This window comes from Mytilus trossulus, chromosome 4, assembly GCF_036588685.1.
Source record: "Mytilus trossulus isolate FHL-02 chromosome 4, PNRI_Mtr1.1.1.hap1, whole genome shotgun sequence".
Classification (NCBI taxonomy): Eukaryota; Metazoa; Mollusca; class Bivalvia; order Mytilida; family Mytilidae; genus Mytilus; species Mytilus trossulus.
In genome coordinates, this window is record NC_086376.1 from 42990433 (window position 1) to 43006906 (window position 16474).

The 16474-nt window shown below is 34.7% G+C and overlaps 3 protein-coding genes across 4 annotated transcripts; 2 read left to right on the forward strand and 1 right to left on the reverse strand.

Moving 5' to 3' along the window:
* The first annotated feature begins 1596 nt into the window (after positions 1 to 1596).
* LOC134715325 (uncharacterized) lies at positions 1597 to 6227 on the forward strand. Of its 2 annotated transcripts, none has more exons than XM_063577435.1 (3): positions 1597 to 2080; positions 3614 to 3763; positions 5941 to 6227. In XM_063577435.1, the coding sequence occupies exons 1-3, from the start codon at positions 1941 to 1943 to the stop codon at positions 6005 to 6007; spliced, it is 357 nt and encodes a 118-aa protein (XP_063433505.1). In that variant the 5' UTR covers positions 1597 to 1940; the 3' UTR covers positions 6008 to 6227. The 2 variants fall into 2 exon arrangements, with proteins under 2 accessions (XP_063433505.1, XP_063433504.1); XM_063577434.1 differs by having other exon boundaries at positions 1599 to 2080; positions 3614 to 3759; positions 5941 to 6216.
* Positions 6228 to 9455: 3228 nt separating this feature from the next.
* Positions 9456 to 12743, forward strand: LOC134715326 (putative nuclease HARBI1). Its single transcript, XM_063577436.1, has 3 exons — positions 9456 to 10190; positions 11290 to 11576; positions 12039 to 12743. The coding sequence occupies exons 1-3, from the start codon at positions 9650 to 9652 to the stop codon at positions 12243 to 12245; spliced, it is 1035 nt and encodes a 344-aa protein (XP_063433506.1). The 5' UTR covers positions 9456 to 9649; the 3' UTR covers positions 12246 to 12743.
* Positions 12744 to 13247: 504 nt separating this feature from the next.
* LOC134715328 (uncharacterized) lies at positions 13248 to 15850 on the reverse strand. Its single transcript, XM_063577437.1, has 3 exons — positions 15603 to 15850; positions 14205 to 14488; positions 13248 to 13485 (listed from the first exon to the last, which is right to left on the reverse strand). Exons 1-3 carry the CDS (start codon positions 15835 to 15837, stop codon positions 13336 to 13338), a joined length of 669 nt encoding a protein of 222 aa, XP_063433507.1. The 5' UTR covers positions 15838 to 15850; the 3' UTR covers positions 13248 to 13335.
* Between the last annotated feature and the right edge of the window lie 624 nt (positions 15851 to 16474).

Below are 16474 nucleotides of genomic sequence, written 5' to 3' on the forward strand. Positions count from 1 at the left end.
TAGGATTACGAATATTTCTATACCAATAATCTATTGCTTCCTGGAAGGAATTACTGTTCCAACTCAAACAAATAGTGTTACATGTTTTGATGACAACTGGTATACAGCATTCTACATTTGTACATTTACGGATAAATATGTACAGTTTATTTTATTCAGTATTAAACAAATTTCAAAAAACCTTGTCCTGCCTTTTTAGCTCACCTGGCCCGAAGGGCCAAGTGAGCTTTCCTTATCACTTGACGTCCGGCGTCCGTCGTCGTTAACTTTTATAAAAATCTTCTCCTCTGAAAGTGCTGGGCCAAATTAAACCAAACTTGGCCATAATCATCATTTGGGTATCTAGTTTTAAATTGTGTGGCGTGACCCCGCCAACCAACCAAGATGGCCGCCACGGCTAAAAATAGAACATAGGGGTAAAATGCAGTTTTTGGCTTATAACTCAAAAACCAAAGCATTTAGAGCAAATCTGACATGGGGTCAGAGCTATCTGCCCTGAAATTTTCAGATGAATCAGACAACCCGTAGTTGGGTTGCTGCCCCTAAATTGGTAATTTTAAGGAAATTTTGCTGTTTTTGGTTATTATCTTGAAAACTATTATAGATAGAGATAAACTGTAAACAGCAATAATGTTATGCAAAGTAAGATCTACAAATAAGTTAACATAACCGAAATGGTCAAATGACCTCTTTAAGGAGTTATTGACCTTTATAGTCAATTTTTAACCATTTTTAGCTCACCTGGTCCGAAGGGCCAAGTGAGCTTTTCTCATCACTTGGCGTCCGTCGTCGTTAACTTTTACAAAAATCTTCTCCTCTTAAACTGCTGGGCCAAATTATTCCAAACTTAGCCATAATCATCATTTGTGTATCTAGTTTAAAAATTGTGTGGCGTGACCCCGCCAACCAACCAAGATGGCCGCCACGGCTAAAAATAGAACATAGGGGTAAAATGCAGTTTTTGGCTTATAACTCAAAAACCAAAGCATTTAGAGCAAATCTGACATTGGGTAAAAATGTTCATCAGGTCAAGATCTATCTGCCCTGAAATTTTCAGATGAATCAGACAACCTGTTGTTGGGTTGCTGTCCCTGAATTGGTAATTTTAGGGAAATTTTGCTGTTTTTGGTTATTATCTTGAATATTATTATAGATAGAGATAAACTGTTAACAACAATAATGTTCAGCAAAGTAAGATCTACAAATAAGTCAACATAATCAAAGTGGTCAGTTGACCCCTTTAGGAGTTATTGCCCTTTATAGTCAATTTTTAACCATTTTTTCGTAAATCTTAGTAATCTTTTACAAAAATCTTCTCTGAAACTACCAGGCCAAATTTAACCAAACTTGTCCTCAATCATCATTGGGGTATCTAGTTTAAAAAATGTGTGGCGTGACCCGGCCAACCAACCAAGATGGCCGCCATGGCTAAAAATAGAACATAGGGGTAAAATGCAGTTTTAGGCTTATAACTCAAAAACCAAAGCATTTAGAGCAAATCTAACAGGAAGTAAAATTGTTTATCAGGTCAAGATCTATCTTGGTCAGGATCCCTAATAGACCTTGAGATGAGGAACTCAGATGACGTAATTAAAAAACAATATTAGTTTGCCATACAATTGTGGATGCTGTGATTTTAAAAATGGACATTAATGAACAATAAGAACTGTTTTATAGAGCTGATGTGATGAGAAAAGAAATATGTAGATTTGACCTGAAATAAATTATTAGAAAGGACAATTTTTTTATTGAGTTTTATGATCAAAATTTTGGGATTATTTCATGTGGAGAGTGACATTTTTCACCATCTTCCGGGGTCCAGCAATTTGCGAAAAAAGTAATCTCACTTGCCACCCCGAAAATTTACCCAGACATGTATAAATGTATCAGCTTCGATATGAGCCATCATACATGTTCAAGTAAACGATGTGGACTGAGCAATGGAGGAAAACGTTACCATTGTCGCCTATGGAAAATTAATTAAAAAAGTTGACCCAAATTGCGAACAATTATTTCAAAGGTGTTGGAGTGTTTCATGGTTCAATGATCACAATTTCGGATGGGAGCTGCTGAAATCGAGGTCAGTTACACTCTTTTAGTGCTATTTGATTAAAAAGAATACAAAATGGCTTCCAATAATTTAGATTTTTATCAAAAATATACCAATTTTATACTTATAAACAGTGAAGAGTCAGAAAATGGGACATGCATTATTTGGACTGGGGCCACTCAGAGGAGAAATAATTATGTTCTAGGGATGATCAATGTCACATACCCAAATGCCAAACGTACTGAAATGAATGTTGCACGTTTAGCAAAAATTTTGCAATTGAAATCTACTGATTTAGCCAAAAATTTAGATGCTTCACACCTTTGTCATAATGCATTGTGTGTGAATACAGACCATATTGTTTTAGAACCTCGGGAGATTAACAATCAAAGAAAAATATGTGTAGCTTCACACCAATGCACCACACATATTGTGCATGGCACAAACTATACTAACTGCATGCTGAATCTGAAATTGTGGTTTGTTATTATTATGTAGTAAACATGCCTTGCACATTTTACCTCCACATTAATCATTTCTGAAAATACAAGTTTTTAACACAAGTAAAAAACGAAAATGGGAAAAAAGCCCACCCTCATACCCCCAAGACACTGAAACAAACATGGCAAACATGTGTATGCAAGATTATAAGCTCAGTCAAACATTTATGTGGTTTTTTTCCCCAGTGTTTACTTATTTTTACAGTGCAAGGGGAGTAACTCTTGATGGTTTCATTACTGTGTCAGATAACTGGGTCATTCAATCAACAGCTGATCAAAGGCAGTAAACATGCGGTAGAGAACTAAATGAAAGTGAAACATAGAGACAAATCAATGAACAAAGTATGACAGTCATTAATTTAATAAGACAACAAAAAACAAAATAAATAAAAACAGAAAGAAACAAAAATCCAAATATAACATCGACAAAAATGATCGAGTTACAAAGACAAACTGTGAATGACCCAATGTTGTAATATTGATTTTACATGGTTTTATTTTGTTTATAATTTTATTTCATGTCATTGTATGTACTGTGGTTGGATATTGGGAGATATGAAGTGGTCTTTTTGTCTGATACAAAGTTTATTTCAGTGTCTTGGACCATTATCCCATTTTCATAACAAACTAAAAATAAACAAACTTTTTAATTTTAAAAAAAACACAACTAACTCATATCATGCTCATATATTCCTGAAAAAGTGTTTGTTTTAATATATTGTAAGATGTTTAGTATTCTCTGTAAATAAACAAATAAATAAATAACTAAATATGCTTCCTGAAAGGCTGAAAGAAAACCATATTGTGTAACCTTTTAATATAAATGTTAATCTGGCCAAGAACTACAACCTGGCTGTGGAACGAATTCTTTCGGACTTGAATTCTGACATAGCTTTGGTTCTAACTGATGTTTTTTATATCCACTAATCAACCTGTTTCGCACTCTCTTGTTTAACAAGAAATCAATAGCCTGTTTTTTGCGAGCTTTTAACCTGTTTAATTTGACACGTAAACTTTTTTGATATGCACAATCATATATTTCACGTTTACGTATTTTTTTCAGAGCCACTACAGCACGAGACTCTCTACCCAGACCACAACCTACAGCTTTTAGTGTCTTAGCCAATGCAACATCCCGTTTATTATTGACTTTCAAGACTGCTGCAGATGCACGGCCTAAGGCATTGCGAGAAAAATTCTTATTCTTAGGTAGGTATGTAGAAATTGTCCTATTGACGGACTCACACTTATTAGTATTGCTGAAAAATTGCATCTGATTTAATGCGGTCTGAGACAGTTTCATTTCTAACAATGATTCTATTAATAATTTGTCAGTCTTATTTGGTTTCAAAGACCCATTTTGTAAACCATGACTGCTAAGGTTAATAGATTTGTACCACCAACTAGTTTTTATACCACCATTACATAGTGTTATGCTCCATCTACACGTATCGCTACAATTTCCACTATAACAATTCACGACAGACTTAACAATGCGTGGCAAACATTTTGAAATTTGTTGTCGGTCACCATTATATTTTGCAAACAAACATTGCATTATACCATGCGAACGTAATTTTAAATCATTGGCAAAAGCTATTTTAATATCATTCCTCTGAGCCTTTGTAGCTCCAGGGAACATACCGACACTAAATTTTGCTCGCAATACCTCACGGAACTGACTTTGACCCCTGTGTATAGTATCTGCCAGTCTATTTACTGACCATAAAGGGTCAAATATTTCTTGCATGGCTTCTTGTAAACCTTGTACACTTTTTGCATCCCCATCAGTAGTACAATAGTCCACAAGTAAATCAAGTTTAGCAATTTTTTTACCTATTTCATACCCAAGATCCTTCTCACTCAAAGGATCATGCCTATTTGTATTTGATGTGCAGTACTCATGATTAGGACATTCAATGTCATAACCTTTACCGCGTAACCATGCACCAACCCAGCAAAGTTTGTTTACAAGGTGAAAACCAATGATATCATGATTGTCAGTTTCATTTTCACAGGCAATACCAATAACTTGTGATGCATTTTGTCCCATTTTATGCCTACTTTTTATATGCACACTCTGATAGGTACCATCCATTTGCAATTTTATAGGACTATTTTTATTTAACCCTAAGGTTTCATTTCTCTTTCTGAAACTCTCAACCACTTGTTCGGTTTCATTTTCAGCAAGTTTAACAACCTTGTCACAAACAGTATTTGTTATTCTCTGCATTGTTCCTTTTGACATAGGAGGAATACATGAACTAGTTAAAAGTAGTCGCGCGCTATCATTACCAATATTACAGTTTATCACGCCAGTCTGAAACCCATAGTTAATTGTAGCACTCTTGCGACCAGCACGTCCTGTGTCAATTTCTCTAAATAATTTATATTTTTCTGAAATAAATTTACAATTGGTACACTTCATTTCCAAGACCCCATTGAGTCTCTTGTACCAGTTCAAAATGTGGAACAACACACTTTGGACTTTTATTTAAATGATATATTATAAGACTATTGATCATTAAAATATTCAGATCTCTATCTACTGTTCTATTTTCAGTACTTTTATCCTCTAGATATTCATCTAAATAATCATCTGACAATTTATGCGGTCTTAGTAGTTTGACTGTAGTCGCACATTTTTCAGTTTGGGGGGGCTACATAAGATTTTTTATCGTAACTCTCTTTTGAGTACATCTTGAATTCCTTTTCTGTAAGGCGGGGTAACCAGACAGATTCTGTGGTGTTTTTAGGTGCCAAATCTGTAGCGGAATTAGATAATTTAAGTTTAGGTGGTGCAGGTGAAACTTGCATAGATAATTGTTTTAAAACCTGTGTAGATGGAGGTGTAGATGGAGGTGTAGATGGAGCTGTAGATGGAGCAACACCATTATTAACACCACAACCTTGATCTGTTGTTAGGGGTACAAAACGCAATAGATTGGCTTGGTTACCAACCTTATATTGGTTTCTTTTCCTTTTCCCTTTCATTATTGAATAAATACACACTCTGTTATGTTTGTACAATTCTAAATTATGACACCATAAAGTCATGACGTCACAAAAGCGATGACGTCACAATGTTATCTTTACCAAAGAAAAGCACCATTTCCCCCTATTTGAACACTCACACAAAAAGAACTCTAAAATGGTTATTGCTTGATGGATTTTAAAACTAAAACCTGTTTTAGAATGGTCTGTGAATGATCTTAACAGTTATAAAAAAATAAAAATGTTCAATTCCTTATTTGAAAGAAACAAATATCAAAAACCTTATTTTCTGAGTGAAAAAATCCTTAAATCTACCTTATTTACAGTAAAAGATATAAGGAACAGTAATAAGCATGCTTACTTAAAAATACTAAAAATTAACTTATTTTATTTCAGATGCGGAAAAAAACTTCACAGAATTGTTCGAAAAGGTCTACCGAAGGAATTCATACTGCAATACTAGTGGAATCTGACATTTGCTGATCCAATATGGGTCAGGATCCCTAATAGACCTTGAGATGAGGAACTCAGATGACGTAATTAAAAAACAATATTAGTCCGCCATACAATTGTGGATGCTGTGATTTTAAAAATGGACATTAATGAACAATAAGAACTGTTTCATAGAGCTGATGTGATGAGAAAAGAAATATGTAGATTTGACCTGAAATAAATTATTAGAAAGGACAATTTTTTTATTAAGTTTTATGATCAAAATTTTGGGATTATTTCATGTGGAGAGTGACATTTTTCACCATCTTCCGGGGTCCAGCAATTTTCGAAAAAAGTAATCTCACTTGCCACCCCGAAAATTTAACCAGACATGTATAAATGTATCAGCTTCGATATGAGCCATCATACATGTTCAAGTAAACGATGTGGACTGAGCAATGGAGGAAAACGTTACCATTGTCGCCTATGGAAAATAAATTAAAAAAGTTGACCCATCTGCCATGAAATTTTCAGATGGATCGGACAAACCGCTGTTTGGTTGATGCCCCTGAATTAGTCATTTTAAGGAAATTTCGCCGTTTTTTGTTATTATCCTGAATATTATTATAGATAGAGATCAACTGTAAAGAGCGACAATGTACAGCAAAGTAAGACTTAAAAAAAAGTCAACATGACCTAAATGGTCAATTGACCCCATAGGGAGTTATTGCCCTTTAAAGTCAATTTTTAACAATTTTCATAAAATTTGTAAATTTTAATTAACATTTTCGACTGAAACTCTTAGGCCAAGTTCAATATAGATAGAATGTTTGTAAGCAGCAAGAATGTTCAGTAAAGTAAGATGTACAAACACATCACCATCACCAAAACACAATTTTGTCATAAATTCAAATGCGTCCTTTGTTTAATATTCACATAGACCAAGGTGAGCTACACAGGCTCTTTGGAGCCTCTAGTTTGTAGATCTTAGTAATCTTTTACAAAAATCTTCTCCTCTGAAACAACGTGGCCAAATTAAACCAAACTTGGCCACAACTATCATTGGGGTATCTAGTTTACAAAATGTGTGGCGTGACCCGGCCAACAACCCAAGATGGCCGCCACAGCTAAAAATAGAACATAGGGGTAAAAAGCAGTTTTTGGCTTATAACTCAAAAACCAAAGCATTTAGAGCAAATCTGACAGGGATCAAATTATTTATCAGGTCAAAATCTATCTGCCCTGAATTTTCAGGTGAATCGGACAACCTGTTGGGTTGCTCTCAATGAATTGGCAATTTCAAGGAAATTTTGCTGTTTTTGGTTATTATCTTGAATATTATTATAGATAGAGATAAACTGTACACATTAATAATGTTCAGCAAAGTAAGATCTACAAATAAGTTAACATACCCGAAATGGTCAGTTGACCCCTTTAGGAGTTATTGCCCTTTATAGTCATTTTTTAACATTTTTTTGTAAATCTTAGTTATCTCTTACAAAAATCTTCTCCTCTGATACTACGTGGCCAAATTAAACCAAACTTGGCCACAATCATCGTTTGGGAATCTAGCTTTAAAAATGTGTGGCGTGACCCGGTCAACTAACCAAGATGGACGCCACGGTTAAAAATAGAACATGGGGTTAAAATTCAGTGTAAAATTCAGTACACTTTTAAAGCAAATCTGACAGAAGTAAAATTGTTTATTAAGTAAAAATATATCTGCCCTGAAATTTTCAGATGAATCAGACAACCTGTTGTTGGGTTGCTGCCCCTGAACTGGTAATTTCAAGGAAATTTTGCTGTTTTCGGTTATTATCTTGAATATTATTATAGTGAGAGATACACTTTAAAATACAATAAATGTTGGCAAAGTAAGATCTATAAATAAGTTAACATGACCGAAATTGTCAGTTGACCCGCCCTTTATAGTCAAGTTTTAACTATTTTTTCGTAAATCTTAGTAATCTTTTACAAAAATCTTCTCTGAAACTACTGGGCCAAGTTAATTATAGATAGAGATAATTGTAAGCAGCTAGAATGTTCAGTAAAGTAAGATGAACAAACACATCACCATCACCAAAACACAATGTTGTCATGAATCCATCTACGTCCTTTGTTTAATAATCTCAAAAAAAACAAGGTGAGCGACACGGGCTCTTTAGAGCCTCTAGTTTTTTTCTCAAGTGTCTCATCCTGCTTTTTTTTTACTCAAAACCCTTGTCCTGCCTTTTTTTCCAAATTTCATCCTAGCCCCCCCACACCCCCTCCTCCCTTTACAAATCAAATGGTAGCTCCCTTAACGCCACGAACTTGTAAAAATTATCCCGATAAGTTTTTAAAGCATTTAACGTATTTTTAATGCAAATCTTTGATTTGAAAAATCAATGTGTTGGTGTATTGCAATCAGGGGCGCCGCCATTTTGTAGCCCTGAACGAAAGGTTGTATGTAACTGCGTATTTCATTGGATGATTTTATCAAATCCCGTTCCCACGATAATATAGTGAAAGAAAAAGCACCATTCTTCAAAATGAATACAAAGAATCCAAAATAGAAATTTAAAAATCCCATAGTAAGTTTTCATTGAAAATTGCCAATTTTGGTAATGGAATCTCTAAAAGTAAATCTTCTGGGAAAAAGCTGGAAAAGGTAAGGTTGCAAGAATTGTTTATTTGCAACCTGTTTGTTCGTTTTTAAGGAAATTGAACGAAGCGCTTTTGAGCGCAAAGACTTGCAACTGACCTCCCCCTTTCTACACCACCCGAAAATCAACTTCCGGTTTCAAAATTTTTCAAAGCAATCACTATTATCAATATGAATGTAAATTTGATGCAATTATATTTAAGTTGTAGTTAAAGGTAATGTTAATAAAGAACAAAAAACATGTTTTATTTTATAGCAGTTCCTTAAAAAAGGGGGAGGGTCATTTATTCTTTGTCATATGACATGATATGAAAGGGGGAGGAGGCTATTTTTTTTAATTATAAGATAAAGAAGATATCAGTCCAGCAATATTGCAAATTCTTCGACAATTACTTGTGTTGAAGAACTCAAAACAATTTGACTATCGCTCCACATATACACATCCTCTCAAGTTCTGAGTTAAGCAGTCTCTAGAAAAGATGTTAAAAGCTTGGCCTGTTTTAGTAATTTAGGCCTCTCTTTCTATGTGCTAATTTTATCTGATGGATAATTGTTTTACAATTGTATCAGAGACAGACCTGTTCAGAGACATCTGAGGACGACATATTTGACAACTTGTTGCTTAGAATAATGATTTTTAACCGGATTTTTGTGACAAAAATGTCGGTTATTGATTTTGGGATGTACGGCGGGCGGCCGGTCGGCAATAAAATGTCCGTGCATAAACTCATGAACCGTTCAACCAAAGGTTTTAAAATTTTAATATGTTGTAACTGACAATTAAATGAAGGTCAAGTACAATAATGGCGATTTTGACTTTTACCGTTCAGGGGCCGGTTGTTCAACTTGTCGTTAGCACTAACGATCCGTTAAATTTTGCTAACGTATCGTTAAAATTTAACGTCTCGTTAATTCTGTTGTTCATCTCATAGTTACTTTTAACGCTCCGTTATAATGTTCTTAACTTGAGTGAAATTTAACGGTGGTAGGTAGCAGCGTTAAACCATTTAACCAAGGTATAATTAGAAAATGGCTGCTTTGTTAATGCCACCACTAAGACCCAGAAAGGACAGAGTTTTTAGAGGAACTATTTCACATTTAACAAATTTAAATGACGATGAACTAAGAAGGAGGTATAGATTTGGCAAGGACTCAATTGCTTACCTTTGTAATCTTCTACAAGACAGACTCAGAAGGACAACTAATAAAGCAACAGCACTGACTGTTGAACAGCAAGTATGTATTGCACTGCGTTATTATGCATCCGGCTCATTCTTGCAAGTTATCGGAGATACACTGGGGTATGACAAAGGCACAGTTTCTCGTGTTGTGAGTGATGTGACAGATGCCTTGATTGCCATTAAGGACGATTTTGTGAGTTGGCCTACTGATGTGGATTCGATCAACAGGATAAAATGTGGGTTTTACAGGCAAAGCAACTTTCCGAATGTTTTGGGATGCATTGACTGCACACATGTGAGAATACAGGCACCATCAGATGATGAACCATCCTATGTAAACAGAAAGGGGTACCACAGCATAAATGTGCAAGCTGTCTGTGATTTTGAAGGTATTTTAATCTGTAATTTGTCATTCCCGTTTCGTCGTTGTTGATCTTTTTAAAATTGTTCTCTCCCTTTAAAATTACCTTGACATTATCAATAGAGACAACTGGGTCCTTCTGTTTCGACCCAAATTTCGGAGGCTCGATTACATTTAGTCTGGTCTTTATAACACTTGAAAAAGGTTAAAGGTTTCCATTTTATTCATCTTGTCAACACAGAAATGTAAAACATTAACTACTCTCCAATAATGTTGGACCTTTTAGCTGTGCAACATTTGTATTTTTTATTTACAGTATACGACAAAAAACTTCAAATCACGGTACAAAGCGGCATAACTCTAGTAAAATTAATATGACTTGTCTATGATACCGTGTGATTTGCATTGATTTCTTTTACTCTTTGTGATTTCAAATTCTCTTTTTTTAATCATATAGTAATAGCTTTATGCTTGTTTATATCCGAATTTTCTTGTTTTAAACAATGTCAGTAATGAAGTGTGTTGAGGAATAACTGTGTAGTACTTTGTGTGACTTCTTTTTTAGCAGGTGCGTTATTATAGGGACTTAATATTATTTACCTGGGAGGGGGAGGGGCTGGTCATTTTGAATTCTAACATATAAAATGTTCATGATCCCTTCATAATATTTCACTATTTTCATTTGATCCCCCGAAAAAAGAACCATTTAGAAAATGTGAACCCCCCCCCCCCCCCTCTATTAAACATGACAACTTGAATATTAACATGCCAAATATTTGTTTTTTTAGACTAAGAAATACAGATTTTTAGGGAATGAGAGTTATAAATTAACTCAAAGGGATCTTAAAATGATTAGAAACGGTACCATGATACATGATGTTCAAACTACTCATTTCTTAGTGCAAAAAATATTGGGGACTTATCATTATTTACCCCTTTTGAATTTACAATAAAATTTGAACCCCCTATTCCACATACAGGAAAAAACTTGATTCCCCCTCTATTTTGACAAGCCCCACCCTGATTAATAATGATAAGTTCCTTATGTACTTGCATAATTAAAGAATCTGCTATTTTTTTTATTTTTTTTTTCTTTATTTTTTTAAACACTGAATTCATATTTACAGGCAGGTTTACCAATATATTTGCAAACTGGCCAGGCTCCACTCACGACTCCCACATATTCAACACATCAACTTTGTCTAATTACCTCCAGACAAATCACAGGGGATTGATAGATGGTGTTATTCTTGGGGACAGTGGATATGCTTGTCGCCCTTACCTGCTTACACCATATGCCAATCCAACAGAGAGACACCAGCAAAGGTTCAACGGATGCCATGCCAGTACTAGATCCGTTATAGAGAGGACTTTTGGTATTTTGAAAAGACGGTTTCATGTCCTCCATTCTGAGGTATATTTATATTAAATACAGATTTGACATTGCAATTCATACATAAAAAAAGAACAAAATCCACAAAATGGTTACACAAAAATGGCTGAGAGATGTGTGTTAAACGTCCGTGAGACAGCAACCCGAATATATAAATTTGGAAAAAGCCCCGCCTTGATCAACAAAAGGCTGTCCTTAAGGATCTTTGTCAAGTGTTGTAAATTTGTCTTCAATTTAGAATTTTGAACATGTATTTGGTATCACCGCAATCAATTTTCTAGAACAGTTATGTAAGTGCAAAAAAAGAACTATAATGCCAAAACATTGAATGAAGGTATTTTAAAATGACTTTTGCATATTATCTATATATCAAGAAATATAAAAAAGGATAAATATTTCTGCATGCATGACACCTTTTCATTTACTACTAATTGCTTTAAATATCTTAAAACTGAAATGAGCATATACTGTTTCATATTTAAGGTCAGAATGAAACCAGAAAAAGTCTGCAGAATTTTTGGGGCATGTGCAGTGTTGCATAACATAGCCGTGTCTAGAAATGAACCGTTGGTGAATGACGACGGTGCTGGTGTTCGACTTGATCAGCCTGTGCAAGTTCCAGCCTTTCTAGGAGTGCAAGATGGAAGAAACACGAGAGAACACGTTGCCAGATCATTTTTTAACCACTGAAATACATATTATTAACACTTTTATATGCTTTCTTACTTTTTCATAGACACATGATCCTAACTTATTGAAGACCATTTTTATTACACTATGGTCTTAATGGAAAGAATGTTTTATTTTGATGATGTTCAAAATAAGGAGACATGGGGTGCATGCCAGTGAAACAACTATTCACCAAAGTGCAAAATAATTTGATTTAAGCAACTTCTTGTTACCATATATATGACCATCAACAACGACGGTTTATTATCTCAATGATTCGATATTTAAATCATTTAATAACATTAAAACTTTATTCGATAAGTGTTTAAGTTTTAAATTAAAAGATTCAATCATTGCTCATGAAGTCAAACTCTTTACACAAGTGACACAGGCAGACTTATGATGCTTTTCATGTCTCAGATCAATTACAGTTTCTTTTTTTTTGTCAGAACTATTTGGTTCCCATTTTACACATCACTTCATTTACAAACGTATATATTTTGACACAATCCACATCCACAACCATTACAAACTCAAGAAAAGAAATTGGCGACTGTTTTCCCTACAAGATATAAAAACAGGTGCTTGATTCTGTTCTGTGTTGTTCAATAATTTCGGGAAGTTTTATTGATAACTGGTACATGTAGATCGTTGAGGTTAATAGTTAAGATCTCCTTTATATAAAAAAGAAGATGTGGTATGATTGCCAATGAGACAACTATCCACATAAAACCAAAATGACACAAACATTAACAACTATAGATCACCGTACGGCCTTCAACAATGAGCACAGCCCATACCGCATAGTCAGCTATAAAAGGCCCCAATAAGACAATGGAAAACAATTCAAACGAGAAAACTAACGGCCTCATTTATGTAAAAAATGAACTAAAAACAAATATGTAACACATAAACAAATGACAACCACTGAATTACAGGCTCCTGACTTGGGACAGGCACATACATAAATATTGTGGCAGGGTTAAACATGTTAGCGGGATTCTAATTCATTCAAATACAACATGTATAATAATGGGAAATATATAATCATTTTTTTTCTCTTTTGAAAATAACATTTAATCAATATAACATGAGAAGATAACAAATAATATTAGTTGGTAGTACCAAGAGCCTCAAGACACTGTGACAATGACATTGGCTGGTACTCCTTTGCCTTGATTCTCTCCAGCAGTTCTATTTGCAAGTCCAGCTTTTTCATCTCCTTCTTCTGTTTTTCAATTTCACCCCTAAAATACACAACCTGTTGAAAAAAACAGAAATGTTAAAGATATGAATCAATCAACAATCGTACATGACTAATTTGTAAAAAGATTACAAGCTCCTGTACAGCTGAATGAATACAATGCATTTCAAGAAAACCGATCAGCATAGAAAAATGATATAAATAGATGTGGGATATAGTAACCCAATGACAAAAAATTTCGAAACTTTATTAAGAGGAAAGGGCCAAATACTTCAAAAATATGTAAAGAAAGTTCGTATTTTGCAATAAAGGTTACCATTGGTAATCTACTTTTGAATGTTTGCTTGGACGCCATTTAAGAGAACATTACTTTGTTCGCGTCAGTTAAAAAGAGTTACTTAAAAGGATACTCAGCATTCATGTGTCAGCATCCAGCAACATCTGACTAATATGAAAGTGCTCACATGTCATAACTCATCTGCTGACCAAATCAGAATTTGTTCAGTTTATTGGGAGGAGCGGACAAACAGGGTGAATGTAAGTCTTCGATCCCAGTGTGACACTCTGTGGGAGTGCACTAAATTTTATATGTGTAGACATGATATAAATTGGAAAATTGTCCTGAATATGCAAGAAACATTTGTCCCTTGATGTTAACAATCAATTTTTAATATTACTACAAGTACATATATTAAAAAAAAAGCTATACATGTATTGCCAACTAAGTATGGGGGACAAATTATACTACCGGACGTAGTTCATTGTTATATATTCACCTGAAGCTCATAAACATCTCCTGCTGTGGCTTTTCTCTTCTTTGTGGCTGTAGCAGCTGTAGGGACGGCATGTGATTCATTGTTCTCAGCCTGTCTAGTTGGGTTTACCACAATTGGTACTGCCCGGTTACCAATAAACCCTGAAAGAACTGATGGTGAAGGAGGTGTTGGAGGTTGTAGTGAGGACTCAGATTGGCATTCCATAGCTGACTGAAATAAATCCTGGGACCCTGTACAGGCCATTTCAGAATCATCTTCTGACAATCTAGCCTCAGCTGCACCAGCTAAAACAAAGACAAAATAGCTCTTAAATTTAATGTTGTACGCCAATTAATATGCAAAAGTTTTAGTTTCAAAAATTCGATAGGGGTATACACATTTTAAAAATTAGATCATAGATCATCATACGTTATTGAGTAGACCCCCCCTTTTTTATTTGTGTCGCAAATGTTCTTACATATTTTCATTTTTTTAAACTACTTTTTCTATTTATTATATATATTTGATGTTTGAACAATAGTTATATGAGGAAACAACATATATGAAGTGGAATGTAGTTGAGATATTGTCACGCCATGTCACAGGGCGACAGGTTGTATATTAGTATTTTTTTGAAAACCCTCATAGGCCTAATACATAGAGGTAAACATTCAGGTTGATTCCCTTTAAAACAGCTTGTAAGAAAGTGTTAATTAGGACAAAGTTCGTATTGTAGTTTGTTTCTTTTAAGTTGTAAAATTCTAGCAAAGACAGGATATATCGGATATAGGGACGAATATTTCTATGGTACGATATTCATTCGGGCCGAGAATACATATTTTAATTGAGCGCCATTAACAAATTGAGGAGAGCACCTGTTCAGAATTCTCGCATATCAGCATGGGACAGTGATGTTGATTCACAAGAAATGATAGGGTTAAAACCTTTTCTTTATTCGCATATTGACAGGGAAAACGCAAATAAGATCGAATAACATTTCAAGAAGGTATAATTATATTTCCTAACATGCGGAATTTGTAATGTTTACATTGTCACTGATTGTGAGGGCAAGGTCATTATTTAGTACATTTAAGTGCATAAACATCGAAGGCGATGCAGACGATTTGATCATTTAAGAAATAAATATTGGTTAAATACCTTTCAAAAATATGAATAACTACGAACATATCCTTGTATAGAAAGTATTTGGGTGACAATTTAGCACATGAACAAGGAAAAACTTTATTTCAACAGTTTTCAACGATAATTTGGGTCCATAGTGATATCGGCGGACATCAATTTTGGCCTCTACATCGATGTTGTTCCTTCAACTAGGGCATATTTAAAGCACAACTGTTTAGAAATTTCCAGAGAAAGATCTACAGAAACTTTAAATTGATAAGACAAAATATTACATACCAATGATGCAGCTTTCTACACCTCCTATGCCCTTGAAGGAAGCAGAGTCCTTGCACAAATCTATGGTTCTGTGCACTGCCACACTCACTGACTTAGCCTGTGGTCCACCACCTGTTTTCCCCTGGTCTCTCTTGCTGACAGAAAAGATCTTCTTTGCCTCTTTCTTGGTGTTGCCCCATTTATCTTTACACTCCTTGGCTGACCTATGGGCAACACCAAGAGAAGACACCATCATTGAAATTCTTCCCCAGACTGCTGTTTTTCTTTTATTGTCAAAGAACTTCCAAATTTGTCATTAATGACTGCATAATTCTTTTCTACCTCATCTTGGAGAAGATTTATCTCTGCTTCCGAAAAATTTGGCTTTCTTTCCCTTGTCTTCTTCACATTAGACTGATTGCATGCACTAGCAGAAGGCAAGTCGGCCATATTTGTTTATGGGGGAAGTTCAGAAAATCTGAATTATGGGTAACTAAAATAGCCTCTAAACCATAGTTAAAATTTAACGACAGGTTAAGATTTGTTAACGGTCACGTTAGCTAACGCTACCGTTAAATCAACTTGAACAACAGCTTTTTAACCTTCCGTTAAGTAACGCCACGTTAAACTTTTTAACGACACGTTAAGGCTAACGCTGCCGTTAAGTTAACGACAAGTTGAACAACCGGCCCCAGGAGTAATGGTTCTCGAAAGATTGAAAAATGCAGTTTTCAGTCGTGTCCATGCATTTACGCATGAACTGTTCTACCAAAGCTTCCCAAATTTTAATATGTTGTTTCTGATGACAAAATGGAGGTCAAGTTCAATAATGACGATTTTCACTTTTATCGTTCAGGAGTTATGGTTTTTGAAAGAGTGAAAAATGGTATTTC